Source organism: Salmo salar, chromosome ssa07, assembly GCF_905237065.1.
Source record: "Salmo salar chromosome ssa07, Ssal_v3.1, whole genome shotgun sequence".
In the NCBI taxonomy this organism is placed as follows: domain Eukaryota; kingdom Metazoa; phylum Chordata; class Actinopteri; order Salmoniformes; family Salmonidae; genus Salmo; species Salmo salar.
Window position 1 is genome coordinate 46,891,809 of NC_059448.1, and position 19,005 is coordinate 46,910,813.

General features: G+C 44.0%; 1 protein-coding gene across 15 annotated transcripts in view; it reads left to right on the forward strand.

Moving 5' to 3' along the window:
* Positions 1 to 19,005, forward strand: part of LOC106609419 (protein phosphatase 1 regulatory subunit 12A) — a 71,629-nt gene that overhangs the window by 11,896 nt on the left and 40,728 nt on the right. For all 15 annotated transcript variants that reach the window (XM_014208228.2, XM_045722111.1, XM_045722113.1 and 12 more), the window contains exons 2-3: positions 8,793 to 8,923; positions 15,759 to 15,877. In XM_014208228.2, the coding sequence (XP_014063703.1) occupies positions 8,793 to 8,923; positions 15,759 to 15,877 (250 nt within the window). The remainder of the gene's footprint in view (positions 1 to 8,792; positions 8,924 to 15,758; positions 15,878 to 19,005) is intronic.

Consider the following 19,005-nt stretch of genomic DNA (forward strand, 5'->3'; position numbering starts at 1 on the left):
TGTGGATGCCCCATCTCCTGTTAATCCATTTAGTTGCTGACTCAAAAAGCCAGCAGGCATATTTGGGTTGTACATGTGATATTTTAAAGCCAGGCCCATGGATGTTTAGCTTTTTCTGACAGCTACTCAGATGTTGCACTGCCTTCCTCTCTCTCGGCTCTGAAATTAGATTACTAGTTTTGTTTTCTCAAAAGGCCAGTGAGGCTGATCTGAAACATGAGCAGACGGTTGACAAAAGGATAGAATGGTGATAGTTGCTACAGAAAAAATACAACACCAATTTTTTTATGGTGTTGATTGTGACCAATAATGCTGTCATTTAGATTTTATGAATTCATGTTTTTCAAAGAGCTCCAAGTGCTTGGTGGCTGTGCTGGTGCTTTGGTCCCGCTGGAGAGTGACTCAGGCCTCGCTCAGTCCTTATGGGTTTAAACAGCTGCTCAGTGACCACACTGTTCTCCACTCACGGCACACCGTGTTTTTGTTTATGATTGTCATCTGTTCTGAGCTGGTTCCTGTGCTAAAACAAATGTTTCTAAAACCAGCACTGGCTGTGCCATATCTGAACACCATTACCTAGTGCCCTGGATGTTTCCTGATCAGGAACCCACAATATAACCTACAGCTAGGGCCCAGATATGATCCTGGTAATGTTACATTTGCTTTATAGTCATTTAGCAGATGCTCTTATCCATAGGGACTTAAGGTAGTGAGTGCATACATTTTTGTACTGGTGAACCCACAACCCTAGCGTTGCAAGTGCAGTGGGAATTACCCAGGGTCCTAGTCATAGCTACTAGTGGTTGGAATGACCTGTTGGAGACCCGTCTGCTTGGTGGGTTTGAGGCCAGGGTTTCTGTTAGCTGGGAGTAGCTGGCCATTGTCTGATTTTTATTGAAAGTAACTTGAAAAGCCGACGTTAAATACAATTTGCCGGCGCGAAGGAGTCCCACTGCAAAATAATCACTTTTAGCCTATTCATTGATGGAAATACCAAACTATGCACTTTTTATTTTACCTTTATTTAACTAGGCAGGTCAGTTAAGAACAAATTCTTATTTTCAATGACGGCCTAGGAACAGTGGGTTAACTGCCTTGTTCAGGGGCAGAACGACAGATTTGTACCTTGTCAGCTCGGGGATTTGAACTTGCAACCTTTCGATTGCTAGTCCAACACTCTAGCCACTAGGCTACCCTGCCGCCCCAAATACATTTTGACTGGTCATGCTTATCGGTCTATAGGTTAATTTTGCATTATTCAGTGGAATTATCACATGCGTTCAGCATACAGAGCCTTTGAGTGGAAAATCTGTCAGATCAGCAGCATCTTTTGGGCTTTCAAGACAACTGGCAACTCTGTAAAAATGAGGTCAAATCATGTCAGTGATCTTCATGTGGGAAAGTCGGAGCACTAGAAAGAGGCCTGAGATTCCGAGTTGGATATCTGTTCAGAAATACTTTTCCCAGAAGCTATTTTATCGGAAGTCAGATTTCATAGTTCCCAGTTTTGAACGCTTCATCAGAATGTCACACCACTTTGCGGTGAGCTGGTGGCCATATACTAAATTGTTTTAAAACTGAATGTTTTAATACATGAGGCAACTTGCTTCAAAGTAACCTATTAGATCTCTTTCTAAATTTAACGGATATTTTCATCTGTCACATGAAACCGCTCGCATGTGCAGTGCCCTTTTGACAAGTCTTTTCCAACTAATTGCAATATGAAACGAACATTCGCACGTAGCTTACTGAATTGTGTACATTATAGGCGCAGCAATGTAAAGAAAAAAGTTCATCAACATTTTGAATCTAAACGTTCTGATCGGTTGCATCACTCGTTTCTGTAACTGTAAACATTTTTTTATTAATGTAGTCTAGGCGTACTGGTTGTGAATTTGGGATTTGTCTTACAACTGTTCCAGAGTAGGTTTGGAATATGGTATTTATTTTAGTTGCCCATCGGAAGGCCCTGCCAGAGGAAATGGGGGGTGGTGTGTGTCTTCTCCTTGATGTGGAGTCCTGCTAAAGTTAGCATGGAGCGCTCTGCACAATGACCCCCCCCAACTGTAGCAGTAGGAAGTACAGTGCCTTTTAAAGTATGGAAAAAGCCCTCTGTCCTTTTTCTGAACTGTACTATGGGTGGGAGATTGGGTTTGGAAGCTGTCACAGATTCATTATGTTGCATGAAAAGTTTTTATATTGTGTGACTTCATTGTAATTGATAGGAGAACCTGTGTACATGCATGATCTTTTTGGGTAAATACTCTTGGTTGGCGCATAATGTTTAATCACATTTTAATCAGGTGGAAGTCTTTGATGTTCCCTTTGACTTGACAGTAAAAGCGTATCTAAAATTGATTGTGGTCATACAGCAAAGTCTTCTGACTAATGCAACGTCTGCCTCAAGTCTGTACATGGATGAGACACGCCATTAGCAAGAAGTTGTATTTTTTTTGATGGGGGGGTGGTTTGTGGGTTTTTCCATAGAAATGGCTACAAGGATAACTCAAACTTCAGGGTGGCTATCTTAATGTAGGCAGTCACCATTCTATCTGTTGTATCCATTTAAGGTAATGGTTAATGGTGTCCTATGCTTTCAACCTGTCCAATAATATACTCTGCGATTCTGGAGATGAGCACTGGTACTTTGCTGAGAGGTCTAGCAACAGAGAACGGTGTTTTCTATCCTTTGACCATAACTGGTCATGAGAACAGCGGTGGGGTGACCAAAAACTCGGAACGTCCAAAAAGAGATGGAACCCTTCTCTCCCCCTGTTCTCAAGATTAGCTTTTGATCTTGTACTTGCGAGGTCTGCTCCGTGCGCTGCCTTGGGGGCTCTCTGAGCAACCCCAGTGTGCTTTAAATGAACTATTTTCTCTCTCTATTTATGTTTCTTACAAAGGCCCGACAAGACTGAACTCTCGTCCTCTTTTGGGCTTGGTTGCCACGGCAACAGCCCCGGCTCTCTTGGGGCGGGGAGGACGTCATTGGTGCATTTTTGGTTGTGTTCTGAGAACGGCTTCGCCCGTCTCCGCCCGTCTCCGCCCGCTAGCCAGGGCTCTTGAAATCTATTATTTTAGCATTAGGCTGGCGCGTATGGACACTATTCTTTCTGCTCTTAATGTGTCCATATTTATCTCTGCTGCTCGTGGTGGGTTGATTTTTAAGTTAATCTATAGATGGTGCCCTATAATCAGCCCCATATGGGTGCCCTAAATTGAAGAGAATGTGTGAGGCGCAAAGGGCACTGCTTCATTGCCTTGCGGTTGGAGAAGGTCTCGACTGCTGGGGGACAGTCGCTCCTTGTAGCCTGAGCTTGTGAACACAGTCAGCATGGAGGCTACTTCCAAGCATCTCTTCCAGCAGACGAGGTTGGTTCTGTCATGTGTATCTTAAACATTCTACTGGTTGGTTCCCTCTTCACTTCCAACTGTCTTCTCCATTAAACCACGATTGACAAGGCCAGGACAGATGCCCGCTGATGTGATTTCCTGCAGCTAGCAGGACCATGATGTGGAGGCATTTGGCTGTGCTAACATTGTGGTTTACAGTGTGAACCCAGTGTGTTTTCTATGGCTCAGGTTTCACTGGGGTGCTTAGGCTGTGCTCTCTGACTACAGGAGACACTCTACCTCCCACCCTCGGTGCTCTTTTGTGAAGTGTGCACTCATAGCCACAGTCACTTCCTGGCACATGCCGGCTGAAGCTCCACTGATGGGAATGGGTAATCGCATGTACACACACCCAATAAACACGCGCAGGTTTGATTTAGGAGTACTTTTCAGTGTTTGAAAAGAGCATCAGTTACAACAGTCCAGTGTTGTAGTGTTAGCATCTTATTTTCACTGGAGGGAACTTTAAACACTAAGTGTTCTGTCACGCAGCACTGAGATTGAGGTTTAACTAGCCTGCACTGAGGTAAATTCCCACAGTTTCTCTATTCACAAGCAGGCCTGGTAAGAATTGATCCACTATTATAAACTATTCCAGTAGCTGCCTTTTTTACTTTCAAATGAAGAGATTCATAAGAACGTTAGAGCTGCGTATCTTATAGAAATGCAAAAAAATATTGCAACTGGTAAGGATGATTACATCTCGATTTACTTAAACTTAATTAAACATAAACAGCCAGGATCACTTGCTAGTTCAGTAACGCAGAAAGAGCATCATTACCTGACTGAGTGGTGGATGTCATGAGATGATGACTTTGCTTTTCTCCGTGGTTGAACCATTTTAATGGATAAACAGACTGTTTTCAGAGGGAGAGGCACGTACATTTTAAAGCTGCGATATCTAACCTTTGGGCAAACTGACCAAATTCACAGAAATGTGAGTTATAGATCTGTCATTCTCATTTGGATGCAAGTCTCAGAAGCAGTAGATCTGTTCTTTGTGCTATTTCTATGCTTCAAACAGCTGGAAATACAATATTTTTGGGGGGTTATGGAAAATATATTTCACAGCGGTTTAGATGGTACAATGATTCTCTACACTAGCTTGTTTTGTCACAAAGTGAAATTAGGGGAACTATTAGAATGTTAGCAACCAGGAAATGGCAGAGTGATTTCTCCATAGTGCATCTTTAACTATTGACCAATGAAGTGGGGGATCCTGTCCTAATGTGAGTCATTGATTCATTTACTAAAGCTCTGTCAGTGTTTACTTCCCAGAACCCATCTCTTTCTCCATTAGAGAAGGGCATTCCCAGAACCCATCTCTTTCTCCATTAGAGAAGGGCATTCCCAGAAAGGCCACCTTGCCTGCAGGCTAAAGCACCTGCTATGGAGGGGGGGGAGCATGCAGGGGCTGTGTCCCCCATTCTTCTCTCTCTCGTGTGTGTGGGAGAAATTTCACCTGGGCCGGAGGGGGATGTGCCAAGGTGCAGTTTGCCGAGATGGGATGGCATTTTACCCGGCGCGTACTGCTTGCCAGGCCTTGCCCTGACTTTGGACTTCTCATCTGCAGGGATGGCTGGGGGGAGGGAGGCAGCCCTGGTTTCAGGGCTAGGGGGGATCCATCCCTTATAGTTAGCCTCACAGTGTAAAACATTTTGACAAAACCGGTGTGTTCATGAGTTTTATTGACAAATGTCAATAAAAATAAAAAGTTGCCAAAGCAAATCCGAGGAAATGAATTTTTATGAATGCTGTAAGTACAGAAATGGTTTGCTCAGTAGGAAATGAGTGTCCAACTATGTGAGCTAAAGATACTGTCCTGGGATTTCCTATGATCTATGTAGAAGAACCCCTTACCTTCAATGACTCGTGTAGCTTGTGAGCATCATGGAGCAGAACATGTTACGTGTGTGTTTGTTTGATATAGTTTGGTTTGCGTTACATTCTGACAGCACAGGCTAAAAGACCCGGGCCCCAGGCCCTTTCCGGATCGGCTCTTGTCTCATAAACATCGTTAATGACACAGACTAATGGTTGGCGTCTTCGGATTCAGAATAAATGGATGAATCCGATGGTACAGCCCAGGAATATTTGAAAGGGGTTTGAAGTCCAAAACGCGCCGGCCTTAGTGGGACTCATTGGTTTATGAACATGCTGGAAGGGAAATGGAGAAGTAACCCCCGCTGATATACTCCGCTGCTGTCTTGTTATGTCCGTGTTAATAATACTGAAGAGGGTTGTGCTATCGACATTACGATGATGCTACATTTATTGTGCGATTTCGAGATCCAGCATTGCCCTCTCCTTTCTGCCTCTCCCCCCTCTCTCTCACTGTCTGCTGTGTTATGCAGACTGCAACATGTGACAAGGCCTGCTCTCTAGCTAGAACACTGGTCAAACAGTTTTGCATGGCGACAGGTATGTTTCCTATGAAGTCTGCAGTGTTTCCCCTATATTCAATAAGTTGTCTGTACCCCCACCCTTGACATGACTGCTGAAAAGGTTTTCCCCATATTATTGGCTGTGTGAGTGCAGAACAGTCCTGTCTGTCAGGGGTCAGCTGGGTGTGAGATGGGCTTTACTCACAATGTCTCCTGTTATTACCTACATTAATAGTCAGATTAGCTCCCTCTCTCTCCTCATAGTGTGTTTAGCCATCAAATAGAGATGGCTTTGTCTGCCTTGTTTGGCTTCAACCACCGAAACGCTGCTGCAATCCCCCGTCAGTAAGAAGCTGGTTCAACCCATTCCCGGTATTGCTCCAGTTGCATTTCTCAGTGGCTCCTCTATTGGTCAAGGAATGCCCCCCACACACACTTTAAACAGTGGTAGTATCCCTCCTGCTTCAGTGGGTGTCTCTCGCAGGCCGCTGAGCGATGCCTGGCTGCCCCACTCTCTCTGAGCGATAACAGTGGGTCAGACAGGTATGCCAGTTTCCCCACAGCTCTGCCAAAGGATGACACTCACCATCTTTTTCTGTCCTCCTCGTCCCGTCCCCCTGGCTGTCCTGTCCTTGTCCTGTCCCCCTGGCTGTCCTGTCCTTGTCCTGTCCCCCTGGCTGTCCTGTCCCCCTGGCTGCCATGCTACTTTTCCCTGCGATGTTGGCAGTAACTCTGGCACCTGTCAGCTACAACCAATTCCAACCATTAAGGGATTACATTGTTGGGCTCCTGTAGCCGGTGGGCTTGTCCTCCTGTAGGGGATGACGTGGAGGAGAGGGGAGCAGCAGGAACCGGCAGTGAGTTCTCCTTAAGGGGTATGGGAGCAGTCAGAGACACGACAGAGGGGGGAAATGGTGGAGAGTTGTACACAAATCAACTGACCTAAATCGCTACTACCTTAGATGCCTATATTATCAGTCACCTGCAGTGTTCAGACGGTGCAGAGCACCGGTCTAGCTGTTTGTATACAATCTACATTTAGCTACATTATTTTGGTTTCAGCATTTAGCAGACACTCTCTTATCAAGAATGACTACATTGTGTGCGTGTCTAAGGGATGTTGACAGGGGTGACTGAACTCTTGACAGACAGACGGACATAGCGTCATCTTGTCACTCAGCCAGAGTGTGATTGTGAGCAGCTGTGTGGATTGCGCTCAGTGGCGCGCCGTCTGTCTCTGTCCGCCCTGCAGCGAAGTCAGACGAGCCCAGCCAGCCAGTGAGTGAAAGGTGGATACGCACCTGGATACACTCTTCCAAGCAGCTGCCGTGAACAGCTTCTATCCTACGGCCACGTCTTACACACATGTGGGAAATGTCCCAATGAGGGAGACTTTTGAGGATTTCAGGTACCCATGAGGATAGTAATACACACACACGCCCACGCAGACTGCTCTGGCCATGTACGATGCTGTAAACGGCCCAAATTTGGACAAGGATTCCAGCCAGATAGCTGTGAGTCCGGTGTATTTTATTTATTTATTTTTCTCCTCACCGCTTTTGCCGTCATAGCAGCCTGAGAGAGTGCGACACATTACAGGCAGCTTTTAGGAAGGGGGAAGCCTCAAGGTCTGAAAGTTATCAAGAGATCAAGGTTATGGAATGGAAAGCAGGGATTTCAACTAAAAGTCCTGGGTCCGAAAAGTAACGTTTAGTAGCAGTAGTACTCTCATTCAGTCGAAATGAGAGTAGGGGGGCCTTTCAGTCAATGATTTTGATTTGTGAAATCCACTTACTGAGATCTGAAACTGCTGCCGTCAGAAGTGAATGGTTGTTTAACTAATTTTGTCCAGCTTTAGTCCTGTCATTCCTGTGTACAATGTTTTGCCCAGCCTGGCTTTGTTTCTTTGACACCTGTCTTTCTTTCACCTTGTTATCTGGCTGGCTTTGAAGCAAGTGTCATTTTAACCCCTAGGTCGTCATTGAGGTCACTCTGGAGCTGGCCCAGCAGCCCCTAGTCCTCTGAACAGTGTCTGAACTCCCTACAGCACTCTCTCTCCTTTCGCTCTGTCTCTACTCCAGATCGTTGGCCTTTGTCATCCCTTTTGCCTCTAGGCAGGGAACGCCACAGCTAGTATTTGCACACACAGTTGCTGGCTCACTCCCACATGTCATTTATTGTATTGTTATGGTTTGTCTTTGGATGCAACCTAAAATTAGCAGATTAGTCTTTACAGCCATTTTGTAGTGTCGTCGCTTAGGTCTGTTTTCCCTCCTCAGGTTTGTGCTCCTTGCCTCTATCAGGTCCTGGCTTGCATATTTGAAGGAAAAGAAAGCTCCTTTTGAATTTCTGACTTACCGGTTTCTTGTTCCTAGAATGCAACGGATTAGCCTATTCCTGAGGACTAAATACTACTGAGTCGAGGGTATAATGGCGAGTGTGTTTTGGGTAACTCAATGGTCTTTTCTGTCTAACCACATTTGACTGGAGTGAAATATCAGTCATGCTGTCTAGAGCAGCACATAAATCCATAGGTACAGCCTTTGAATGGGACAGCCTAAAACGGGGAGAGAAAATTCAACGAATTTGCATATGAGCTCTCGGAGACCGCCCAATTTCCCCCATCCCAACAGCAATAGTATACACTGAGGTATTCCAAACACCTCAGCTATATCCTGGCATTTTGGCCATGTTACCACCCCGCCAACAATTTTCTGGAGAAATAAGGCGCCTCTTTTTAAAACGGGGCGTGAGGCAGCTCCTACTGACACCACCCACTACCTGTCGGCGGGGTCAACCGGGTACACACACACACACACACACACACACACACACAAGGTGCTGCTAGCTGGTTCCTGACACTCTGAGGAAGGTATCACACATGAACATAAGCCTACCTGCATGTCTCTGAAAGCTCGTGATTCTTCTCCTTTCGGGGGTCGTCACACAGTTTCTTAGTGTTAAATGTTGGACTTCTCAACGTACTTACTATTTCTCTCTCCCTCCCTCCTTCAGGCATGCATAGATGACAATGTGGACATGGTGACGTTCCTGGTGGAGCATGGGGCTGCCATCAACCAGCCCGACAATGAGGGCTGGATTCCCCTCCATGCCGCAGCCTCCTGTGGATACATGGACATAGCAGAGTAAGTACAGCTGCTGGGCCAGAGAGCTGTCATGGCTGACGTGGCGAGGGTCCAGCTGGAGGCTGTTATGGACCTCTAGGGCAATGGCTGGTCTCTAGCCCCCCCCCCCCACCCACCCGCACACAAATTGCTGCATTGGGATAACCCCATTATGTACCAGCCCTTTCACATTGCCTGACGACTCACCCTGAATTAAATTCTGCTGCTCTGATCGCTACATACATGATCGTATACATTCATTCCGGAGAAGAAACGTCAGTTTGGCCGCAGCGACGTGGATGGCTAGCCAGGCAATTCACCTTCAGCAAACCCGTTTTTTGCAATGGAGGCAATGACTCGGTTTTTATTTAACAAGTGTTTATTTTGCATCGCCAAGTGTTACTAGGCTATTCCCTGAGGTTTGTGGCTAGTTGAACACGTAATTGTGCGAATGCCTTTACGTTTGGAGAACATCCATTACCCCCATCCTGTATAGATCATTTTGGTCATCAATTAACCCTTTCTGTTCAATTATCTTAGACTGAAATGCAAAGCTAATCAATTAATTCCTAATAGCTGCTTTTTATGGAGCAGACCAGCCTGAACTTGTCAGGGGTCACAGTTTTTTTCAATGGTCTGTTTCTCCAGGGTGCATGATTACATGTTGATGGGGGCAACCGCCTATCAGATGGCCCCAAAAACCGCGCACAAGTTCCTTGTGATGTAATCATTATAGAGAAATCGGGGGGTAACCATCGACATCGGTCATTACTCCAGTTGCTTCCAGTCTTTCCTTTCATTGTCCTTTTGAGGTAAGAAGGCTGTTTAAAGGGACAGAAACAGGGGCCGGCAAGGAGGGAGATATTATCAGTAGACATTTTAAACAGGCTGAGAGCTGAAGGAGCTCACTTGCACTCATTGTGCTGTGACCTGTTTTACTTCTCTGTATTATATTACAGGAGCCTGGCGTGAGCGTTATCTCACACTGTGCAGTCCTGCTGCCCAAGTTAGAGTAGAAGTATCCTACTATGCTACCAAGGTTATTAATTGACAGAAATTTAGCCTTTTATGGCGTTTCATCAGCTGCAATTTGTTGTTGTAATTCCAAGAGCTGCCTTGTAGATATCCTTTAGACTTCCCTCTCACCCCTACAACAAATTAGTTATTAAAAATAAGTTAAAGCTGTCAAATGTTCAGTTTAAGCATTTTCATACAGTGGGGAGTAACTTATTGTCCCTCTACTGATCCCGTAGCGGATCAAGTAATGGACTGTCGTTTCATTTTGCTCATTCGAACTGTTCTTGCCATAATATGGAGTTGGTATTTTACCAAATAGGGCTCTCTTCTGTATACCACCCCGACTTTGTCACAACACAACTGGTTGGAAATTCCACAAATGAACTTTTAACAAGGCACACCTGTTAATTGAAATGCATTCCAGGTGACTACCTCATGAAGCTTGTTGAGAGAATGCCAAGAGTGTGCAAAGCTGTCATCAAGGCAAAGGGTGGCTACTTTGAAGAATCTAAAAAAATATGTTTTAGATTTTGTTTGGTTACTACTGTACATGATTCCATATGTTATTTCATAGTTTTGATGTCCTCGCTATTCTACAATGTAAAAATAAATAACCTCTGGAAATGAGTAGGTTTCTCCAAACTTTTGACTGGTACTGCATATCTTGTGATATGCTATTTTGACCATATCTCTGTCCTAATAAGCTGGATTGTGCCGTCACCACCATCTTGGGACTTTTAATTGTTTTATTCTGTCACAGCATTCAACCTATTTAATGGTAAAATAATCTTTCAAAATCAAAAACCGTGATTTATTTTTATCAAAACCAACTTGACCTAAAAAGCACAAATCGCCCGGCACTAGATGGCAGGGTGAACTTCTAACCACAAGGCCAAACCACAACTTGTAAAACCCAGCTAAAATGGGTCAAAAGTGAATTCAAAGACAATGTGGAACTCTAAAATGTATCGGCGGTCACTGAATCTCCATTACAAGCGAAGTTACCGGAATGCGGTGTGTTCTAATGAGAAGGGTCTGCGTCTCTCCGCGGCTGTAATTGGTAGCAGCAGGAGTCAAGATCTCCTGCTGTTCCAAGAGCCTCTTCAATCAGCCAGCGTAGGGCGCAAAATCGGTGAGGAAAGATAATTGGAGAATGATTAATCAAAAAAGGGTGAATCACTAGGCTAATTATGCAGTGAATGTGTGAACTAGTTGTCTGATTAGCGGCAGGGTACTAGAATGACAGCATGAACCCTCTCGGGTGGTTAGGTCAGTGGAGGGGTACACCAGGAAATCCCTCAGGTGAATATGGTGTGATGGCAGACTGCAATTCAGTGTGTTTGTTGAAATGTGTGTTCCCTGATATCAGCAAACTCCAATTGATACCTGCCATTGGTCAGTTCCGGTGTTATGAGACTGAGGATGATTTCTCGACACAGATTTGTTTACCCAGCAGGTTAGGATAACTAACATGGCAGGTAAGGTAAATTAGCGTGGCAGGTTAGGAGCCTAAGGCTAGGAAAAGGGTTAGGCTTAGCTACAGTTGTTAACAATCTATTTTTTGTCACATGCGCTGAATACAGCAGGTGTAGACTTTACTGTGAAATGCTGAATTACAAGCCCTTAACCAACAGTGCTGTTCAAGAAACAGAGTTCAGAAAATATTTACTAAATAACTAAAGTAAAAAACAGAAATAATAACTTGGCTATATACAGGTGGTACCGAGTTAGTGTGTGGGGGGGTGGTACAGGTTAGTTGAGGTAATTTGTACATGTATGTAGGGGTAAAGTGACTACATAGATAATAAACAGCGAGTAGCAGCAGTGTAAAAACGAGGTGGGGGGGCAGCAGCAATGTAAATGGTTCAGGTGGCCATTTGATTAATTGTTGGGAAAAGGTCTTGTCGTGCCCTCTTCACGACTGTCTTGGTGTGTTTGGACCGTGATAGTTCGTTGGGGATGTGGACACCAAGGAACTTGACACTCTCGACCCGCTCCACTACAGCCCCGTCAATGTGAACCACTGTTGTCCCCGAATGAGAAAAACGGCCACGCACCAATGGGTGTAACTTGATATCAAGAAATGCCTATATCAGAAAACGCCCTTAATTGCGCTCTAGAATTACACCTTTGTCCCTTAGGTGGTTAGGTCAGCGGAGGGATGCAGCATAAAACCCATAGGGTGGAGGAGTACAGCATTAAACTCCTTAGGTGGTTAGGTCAGCGGAGGGATGCAGCATAAAACCCATAGGGTGGAGGAGTACAGCATTAAACTCCTTAGGTGGTTAGGTCAGCGGAGGGCTCCAGGGTGAAGTAAGCTTTCCTTAGGTGGTTAGGTCAGCGGAGGGATGCAGCATAAAACCCATAGGGTGGAGGAGTACAGCATTAAACTCCTTAGGTGGTTAGGTCAGCGGCGGGATGCAGCATAAAACCCATAGGGTGGAGGAGTACAGCATTAAACTCCAATGGTTAGGTCATTGGAGGGCTATGTCCCTAGCCTTTCCCAAGGTCTGGGATTTCTGCTACCAGTGGGTTGTGACCAGGGTTTCCATTGGTCGGTAATAGCCGATGAATAAAATTGCGAAATAATGCTTTTTAGCCTTCATTGATGGACATAAAGCCTATTCACTGATGGAAAATCTGCTGCTACAGCATCTCAAACAGCAAATGCATAGGCAACAGAAGGCATGCTTCATCAGCGCGTCACACACCACTTTGCAATGATCTGGAGGCACTATGCATTAAAACACTATGAAAAAATACACCTAACATTTCGACCTATTAATCGGTCAAAAGAACAGACGACTCTCGGACAGACAATATTTATTTTTGTCGGACAGCCCTATTCACTTTAAAGCGCTAGCATGTGCGCTTTTGACAATGGTGTTTTCCCGATTTAATTGTATTATGAAATGAACATTTGCTTATAGCGCAATGCGTTGTGCGTGTTGCTGTGCTTTATAATGTGAAGAAATAAGTTTATCAACCTTTTTAAGCTAAACGTTCTGATCTGTTGCATCACTCTTTGCTTTTTAACGTGATTTAAAAAAAAAAAGTAGCCTAGACCTACTGGTTGTATGGAGGTGTGATCTATCATCCCAGTCTGTTTGGAATAAGCTATTTCTTTCTCGACAAGCTGACCAACAGGAAAGGTCTTTTTTTTCTTCTTCTTCCTACTATGGGGGATAGTAGATTGTCAAAGGTTAGTGATTTTGCTGTTCGTCACTCGTCTTGTTGGCTGAGAAAGTAAATGTGGACGATTTTATTTGAAGTGCGAATCAGAATTCGGTAAGAAAGACAACACATTGTTGGTCCTCGACTTGTATGTTCTGTTAATATGAATTACCATAATCTACATGTGATTTCTGTCATTTTGAGCACTGTTCGGTAAATTTAAACTCTGCCGGTCAAATGTCCGGCACCACATTTTCCTAACGGAATCCCTGGTTATGACGTACAGGTTTTCAAAATATATTCACTGGACTGTTTCCCTGCAGGTGAAGGGAACACAATATTGACAGTTATGGTAACTGGTAAATGAATCTATTTTCCAATCCTGTCTTGCTAGAATTTGGCCCATTTTTGTTTTCAAACTTTTCATAGGCCTACAGCAGTAGCTTATATTGGCCTAATACATAGAATGAGATGGACATGATTTCCTAGGCATTTTGATTGAACCTATATTCACTTGGGTTAAATAAGAGACTTGATCCATACATATTGATTCAGTGAAGAATTTAATTTACTACTACTGAATGTTACTAATTAGAGGTCGACCGATTTATGATTTTTCAACGCCGATACCGATTCATTGGAGGACCAAAAAAAAGCCAATGCCGATTTATTTTATTTGTAATAATGACAATTACAACAATACTGAATGAACACTTATTTTTAACTTAATATAATACATCAATAAAATCAATTTAGCCTCAACTAATTAAACAGTTCAATTTGGTTTAAATAATGCAAAAACAAAGTGTTGGAGGAGAAAGTAAAAGTGCAATATGTGCCATGTAAAAAAGCTAACGTTTAAGTTCCTTGCTCAGAACATGAGAACATATGAAAGCTGGTGGTTCCTTTTAACATGAGTCTTCAATATTCCCAGCTAAGAAGTTTTAGGTTGTAGTTATTATAGGACTATTTCTCTCTATACCATTTGTATTTCATATACCTTTGACTATTGGATGTTCTTATAGGCACTTTAGTATTGCCAGTGTAACAGTATAGCTTCCGTCCCTTTCCTCTCTCCTACCTGGGCTCGAACCAGGAACACATCGACAACAGCCACCCTCGAAGCAGCGTTACCCATGTAGAGCAAGGGGAACAACTACTCCCAAGTCTCAGAGCGAGTGACGTTTGAAACGCTATTAGCGCGCACCCCGCTAACTAGCTAGCCATTTCACATCGGTTACACCAGCCTAATCTCGGGAGTTGATAGGCTTGAAGTCATAAACAGCACAATGCTTGAAGCATTCCGAAGAGCTGCTGGCAAACGCACGAAAGTGCTGTTTGAATGAATGCTTACGAGCCTGCTGGTGCCTACGTCGCTCAGTCAGACTGCTCTATCAAATCATAGACTTAATTATAACATAACACACAGAAATACGAGCCTTAGGTCATTAATATGGTCAAATCCGGAAACTATCATCTCGAAAACAAAACGTTTATTCTTTCAGTGAAATACGGAACCGTTCTGTATTTTATCTAACGGGTGGCATCCATAAGTCTAAATATTCCTGTTACATTGCACAAACTTCAATGTTATGTCATAATTACGTAAAATTCTGGCAAATTAGTTCGCAACGAGCCAGGCGGCCCAAACTGTTGCATATACCCTGACTCTGCCGTGCAATGAACGCAAGAGAAGTGACACTATTTCACCTGGTTAATATTGCCTGCTAACCTGGATTTCTTTTAGCTAAATATGCAGGTTTAAAAATATATACTTCTGTGTATTGATTTAAAAAAAGGCATTGATGTTTATGGTTAGGTACAGTCGTGCAACGATTGTGCTTTTTTCGCAAATGCGCTTTTGTTAAATCATCCCCCGTTTGGCGAAGTTGGCTGTCTTTGTTAGGAAGAAATACTATTCACACAGCTCGCAACTAGCCAGGTGGCCCAAACTGCTGCATATACCCTGACTCTGTTGCAGAGGTGACACATTTTCCCTAGTTAAAAGAAATTCATGTTAGCAGGCAATATTAACTAAATATGCAGGTTTAAAAATATATACTTGTGTATTGATTTTAAGAAAGGCATGGATGTTTATGGTTAGGTACACGTTGGAGCAACGATAGTCCTTTTTCGCGAATGCGCACCGCATCGATTATATGCAACGCAGGACACTCTAGATAAACTAGTAATATCAACCGTGTGTAGTTAACTAGTGATTATGATTGTTTTTTATAAGATAAGTTTAATGCTAGCTAGCAACTTACCATGGCTTCTTACTGCATTCGCGTAACAGGCAGGCTCCTCGTGGAGTGCAATGTAAGGCAGGTGGTTAGAGCGTTGGACTAGTTAACTGTAAGGTTGCAAGATTAAATCCCTGAGCTGACAAGGTAAAAATCTGTCGTTCTACCCCTGAACAAGGCAGTTAACCCACCGTTCCTAGGCCGTCATTGAAAATAAGAATGTCTTCTTAATTGACTTGCCTAGTTAAATAAAGGTGTAAAAAAATAAAATAATTATCGGCCAAATCGGTGTCCAAAAATACTGATGTCCGATTTGTTATGAAAACGTGAAATCGGCCCTAATTAATCGGTCAACCTCTATTACTAATACTACTTGGACTACTACATACCTGTCCTAAGTAAGTGTGTGTGTGTTTGTGCAGGTATCTGATTGGCCAGGGAGCCAGTGTGGGGGTGGTGAACAGTGAGGGGGAGACACCACTGGACATCGCTGAGGAGGAGGCCATGGAGGAGCTCCTGAAGAATGAGATCAACCGACAAGGTACAGACAGACTGCAGCACTGACTCACTGTCTGCCCCACACTGACCTGCTAGTCAACAACAACTTTCTCTTCTGCTTTCAGTTGAACCATTGCCAGTCAAACATTGTCCACCAAGCATATCATTAATGGGGCTTTTTACATCGATTTGTAATTGGAAGGGATGTGCCTAAAACGACATAATGGGAATGTTTTTCATTAAGTTTTCAAAATGGATTACTTTTTAATGACAAATGAGTGCTGCTACTTTGCTAGCATCATTGTGTTTGCTATAGACCAGGCAGTTATGCACTGCCTTTCCAAATAGACAGTTAAGGGAGGAGAGTTGGTGTGTGTGCAATGGATCGTGGCACACGCATCTAGGCTGCTGTGGCCTCCGGTCATATCAGGCAGGTCTTGGCAGGCCTCCAGTGGCGTGCACTCAGCTTGGTTCAATAGCACTGCAGCCTCCACGGCCAACAAGCTCACTGGTCTAGTCTAACTCCCCTTTCACTACTTCACCCAATACCATTCTTACGTACATGATGTCCAGGTATAACATGCGTGTACTGTGTCAAAGGATTTATGAAATAAAGTGAGACCCAGTCCCGGCAGCTGCGACGCTTTGCCTCGGTGGAGAAGTTGCATAATGGAGATTAATGCGATCCACTTAAACTCTGTGTTTCTCTGTGATGATTCTAAACTGGATGGAAGAGTTTTTCTATTTTTGGCCCTGGGTGTTCTTGATATGATGACGTGTACCCGTCCCCTCTGGTGGGAGGCCTTGTTCAGACATGCTAATGGACCTGGGGACGAACTGCTCCTCTGCTCATGATGCCGCTGCGTTGTCGGCAGATTGTGGCGCTCTCCTTCACCTAGTAGCCAGTCCAAATGCAGCTCTCGTCAAATCCACTAAGTGTAGCTGGACACCTTCGCAGTGTTTACATTGTTAATCATGCTAGTCACCAGCCGTAATTAGAAGTTAGGTAGCAGCTTAGCTTGTCAGACACCCCCTCTGTTATTTGCACCCATGTCTGCTTAGGTTGCTCCTCCCCTGAGGTGTAGATGAGTAGAACTAGGGTTGGGCGATATGCCAAAATATCACATCATTGTCATTTTTTTTTTATGTTGACGTTGTTTTTGAATAAAGTTCTACATTTGCTTTATGGGTAGTGCATGACCCTACAGTGGCAACACATACATTCTAAGTGATTTCAATGGGTCTTTCTCCATTCTGTTTTATACTGTTCTTCAACCCCCAAAAAAAAATCCTGCACTTTCACCAATTTCTGCATTTCCTGCTCTAATTTGAGACTTTCCCCACTGCCACGTAAGGGCTGCACGATATGGGCAAAAAAAACTAGGCCTTATTTTTGTAAACAAATGTTGCAACTGCGATTTAGATAAACACTTCGGTGAACTGTTGGAATCATGGAAATAGAATAATTATTCTAATTCTATAGTTAGAATATAAATAATAGTGGGCATTTTGAAGTGTTTGACATGACAATGAATGGAGTTGACAGGGTAGGAACCAAAGTGATGGTCAGTGTTTCCTAGGGGACCCTATAATCTTTGGCTACATCAAATGTTTCTTCATGTAGCCAACATTCATGCTTTGCCTATACCTCTGATTTAGAAGATACTGTTGCACAAACAACATGCTGATTTAGGCCTACACCAGCACTGGTATCAGGCTGTATTAACTAGCTATGTTTGCTCTGACCCAGTACATTTTATTAGCAAGCTAGCTAACTAGTGATAAGCATTAGCGGTAAACATGTTTTAGCTAAAATGTGAAAAGAAAAGACAAACTAGCTGTTTGCAGATGTAAGAAACACACTAATTATTGAACGCTTGTGGATTTATATTAAAAAGCAAAGTAGAAACATCGTTGTCAACATTGTTGCATGTGCTGCATTGACCATGCGGACTTACAGTTAAGGGTGTGTTCGTAAATTCACTTGAGTGCTCTGGGCATTCGTAAATTCAGAGCGTTGTCAGATTTGTCCATTTCGTAAATTCAGAGCGTTTCGAGCGCACAATGGATGCTCTGGCTGAGGAGTAGGGTTGATCTGAGCGTTCTGACCTCACAACGGCAGTCAAGCACCCAAGCTAACTGGCCAAAGTTAGCTAGCTTGCTAGTTAATTCCAGACATGAATGAGAACACCTCACTCATCCTTTTTACTTGCCCTAGTAGAGCTGGTTAAGCTGTTTTCATGTTATCCAGAGTGTTGGTGACTAACAATTTAATTACGCTTTTTTTCCAATGTTTACTGACGCCGGACATATTCAACGGGTATTGAGCGTTCGAAGGTTCATCAGTTATTCTGAACTTTGGCACATCGGAGTAGATAGGGCGCGTTCGTAAATTCACTCTGGCTATGTGTCTCATGGTCAAGCAACAACAAAGCGCTCCTTGAGTGACAGTGAGCTGGGCTAGGTCTGTGTGGGAAGTGGCATGGAGAGAGAAGAGGGGGATGACTCAAGTAGCGTATAAACTATCAAAATTGACGTTACACACAGCATATCACATTTTAACAAACCAAACATTCAAATACCCTTATAGTAGGTAAAGTACAAACCCAAACCGGTCCATTCTGCAATAATGGCATACTGTAAAATATGCTATACAGCCCAGCCTTAAGTAGAACCAGACTATCCCCAGTAATATGATCCGGGTATGGAATATGGGTATGAGGTGAAGGCAGCAGTGGAGGGACCTGGAGCAGGGCTTGTCTGAGGTGGTCAGAGCCCTATCCTTTTAACACTCCAGTCCTAAGGGCTGAATGTGCAGAATTCATTCAGCAGTTATGACCTCTCCTGCTGTTTGTTAGCATGCTACGCTACTTAAGAGTATTATATAACGGAGGCGGCGGCTTATCCCACGGGAGCCCCGCGCGTCTCACGGCCGACTGCAGCTTTCAGCCTTCGTTTTCCGGGCTTGATGGATACGCAGTCTGCGGCTTTGAAGTGGGGCGTCAGTACGCCAGCTCCCAACATCCCTTACTGACAGACACACAACCCCTGCCTGCAGCACCACAATGTTGCACACCACTGTATTTACCATCAGTCATATGACAGACATCAGACCACCGGCCTTTTTAATATGCAAAGCGTTTCTCCCTCCTGGCTGTATCTGATCAGTGA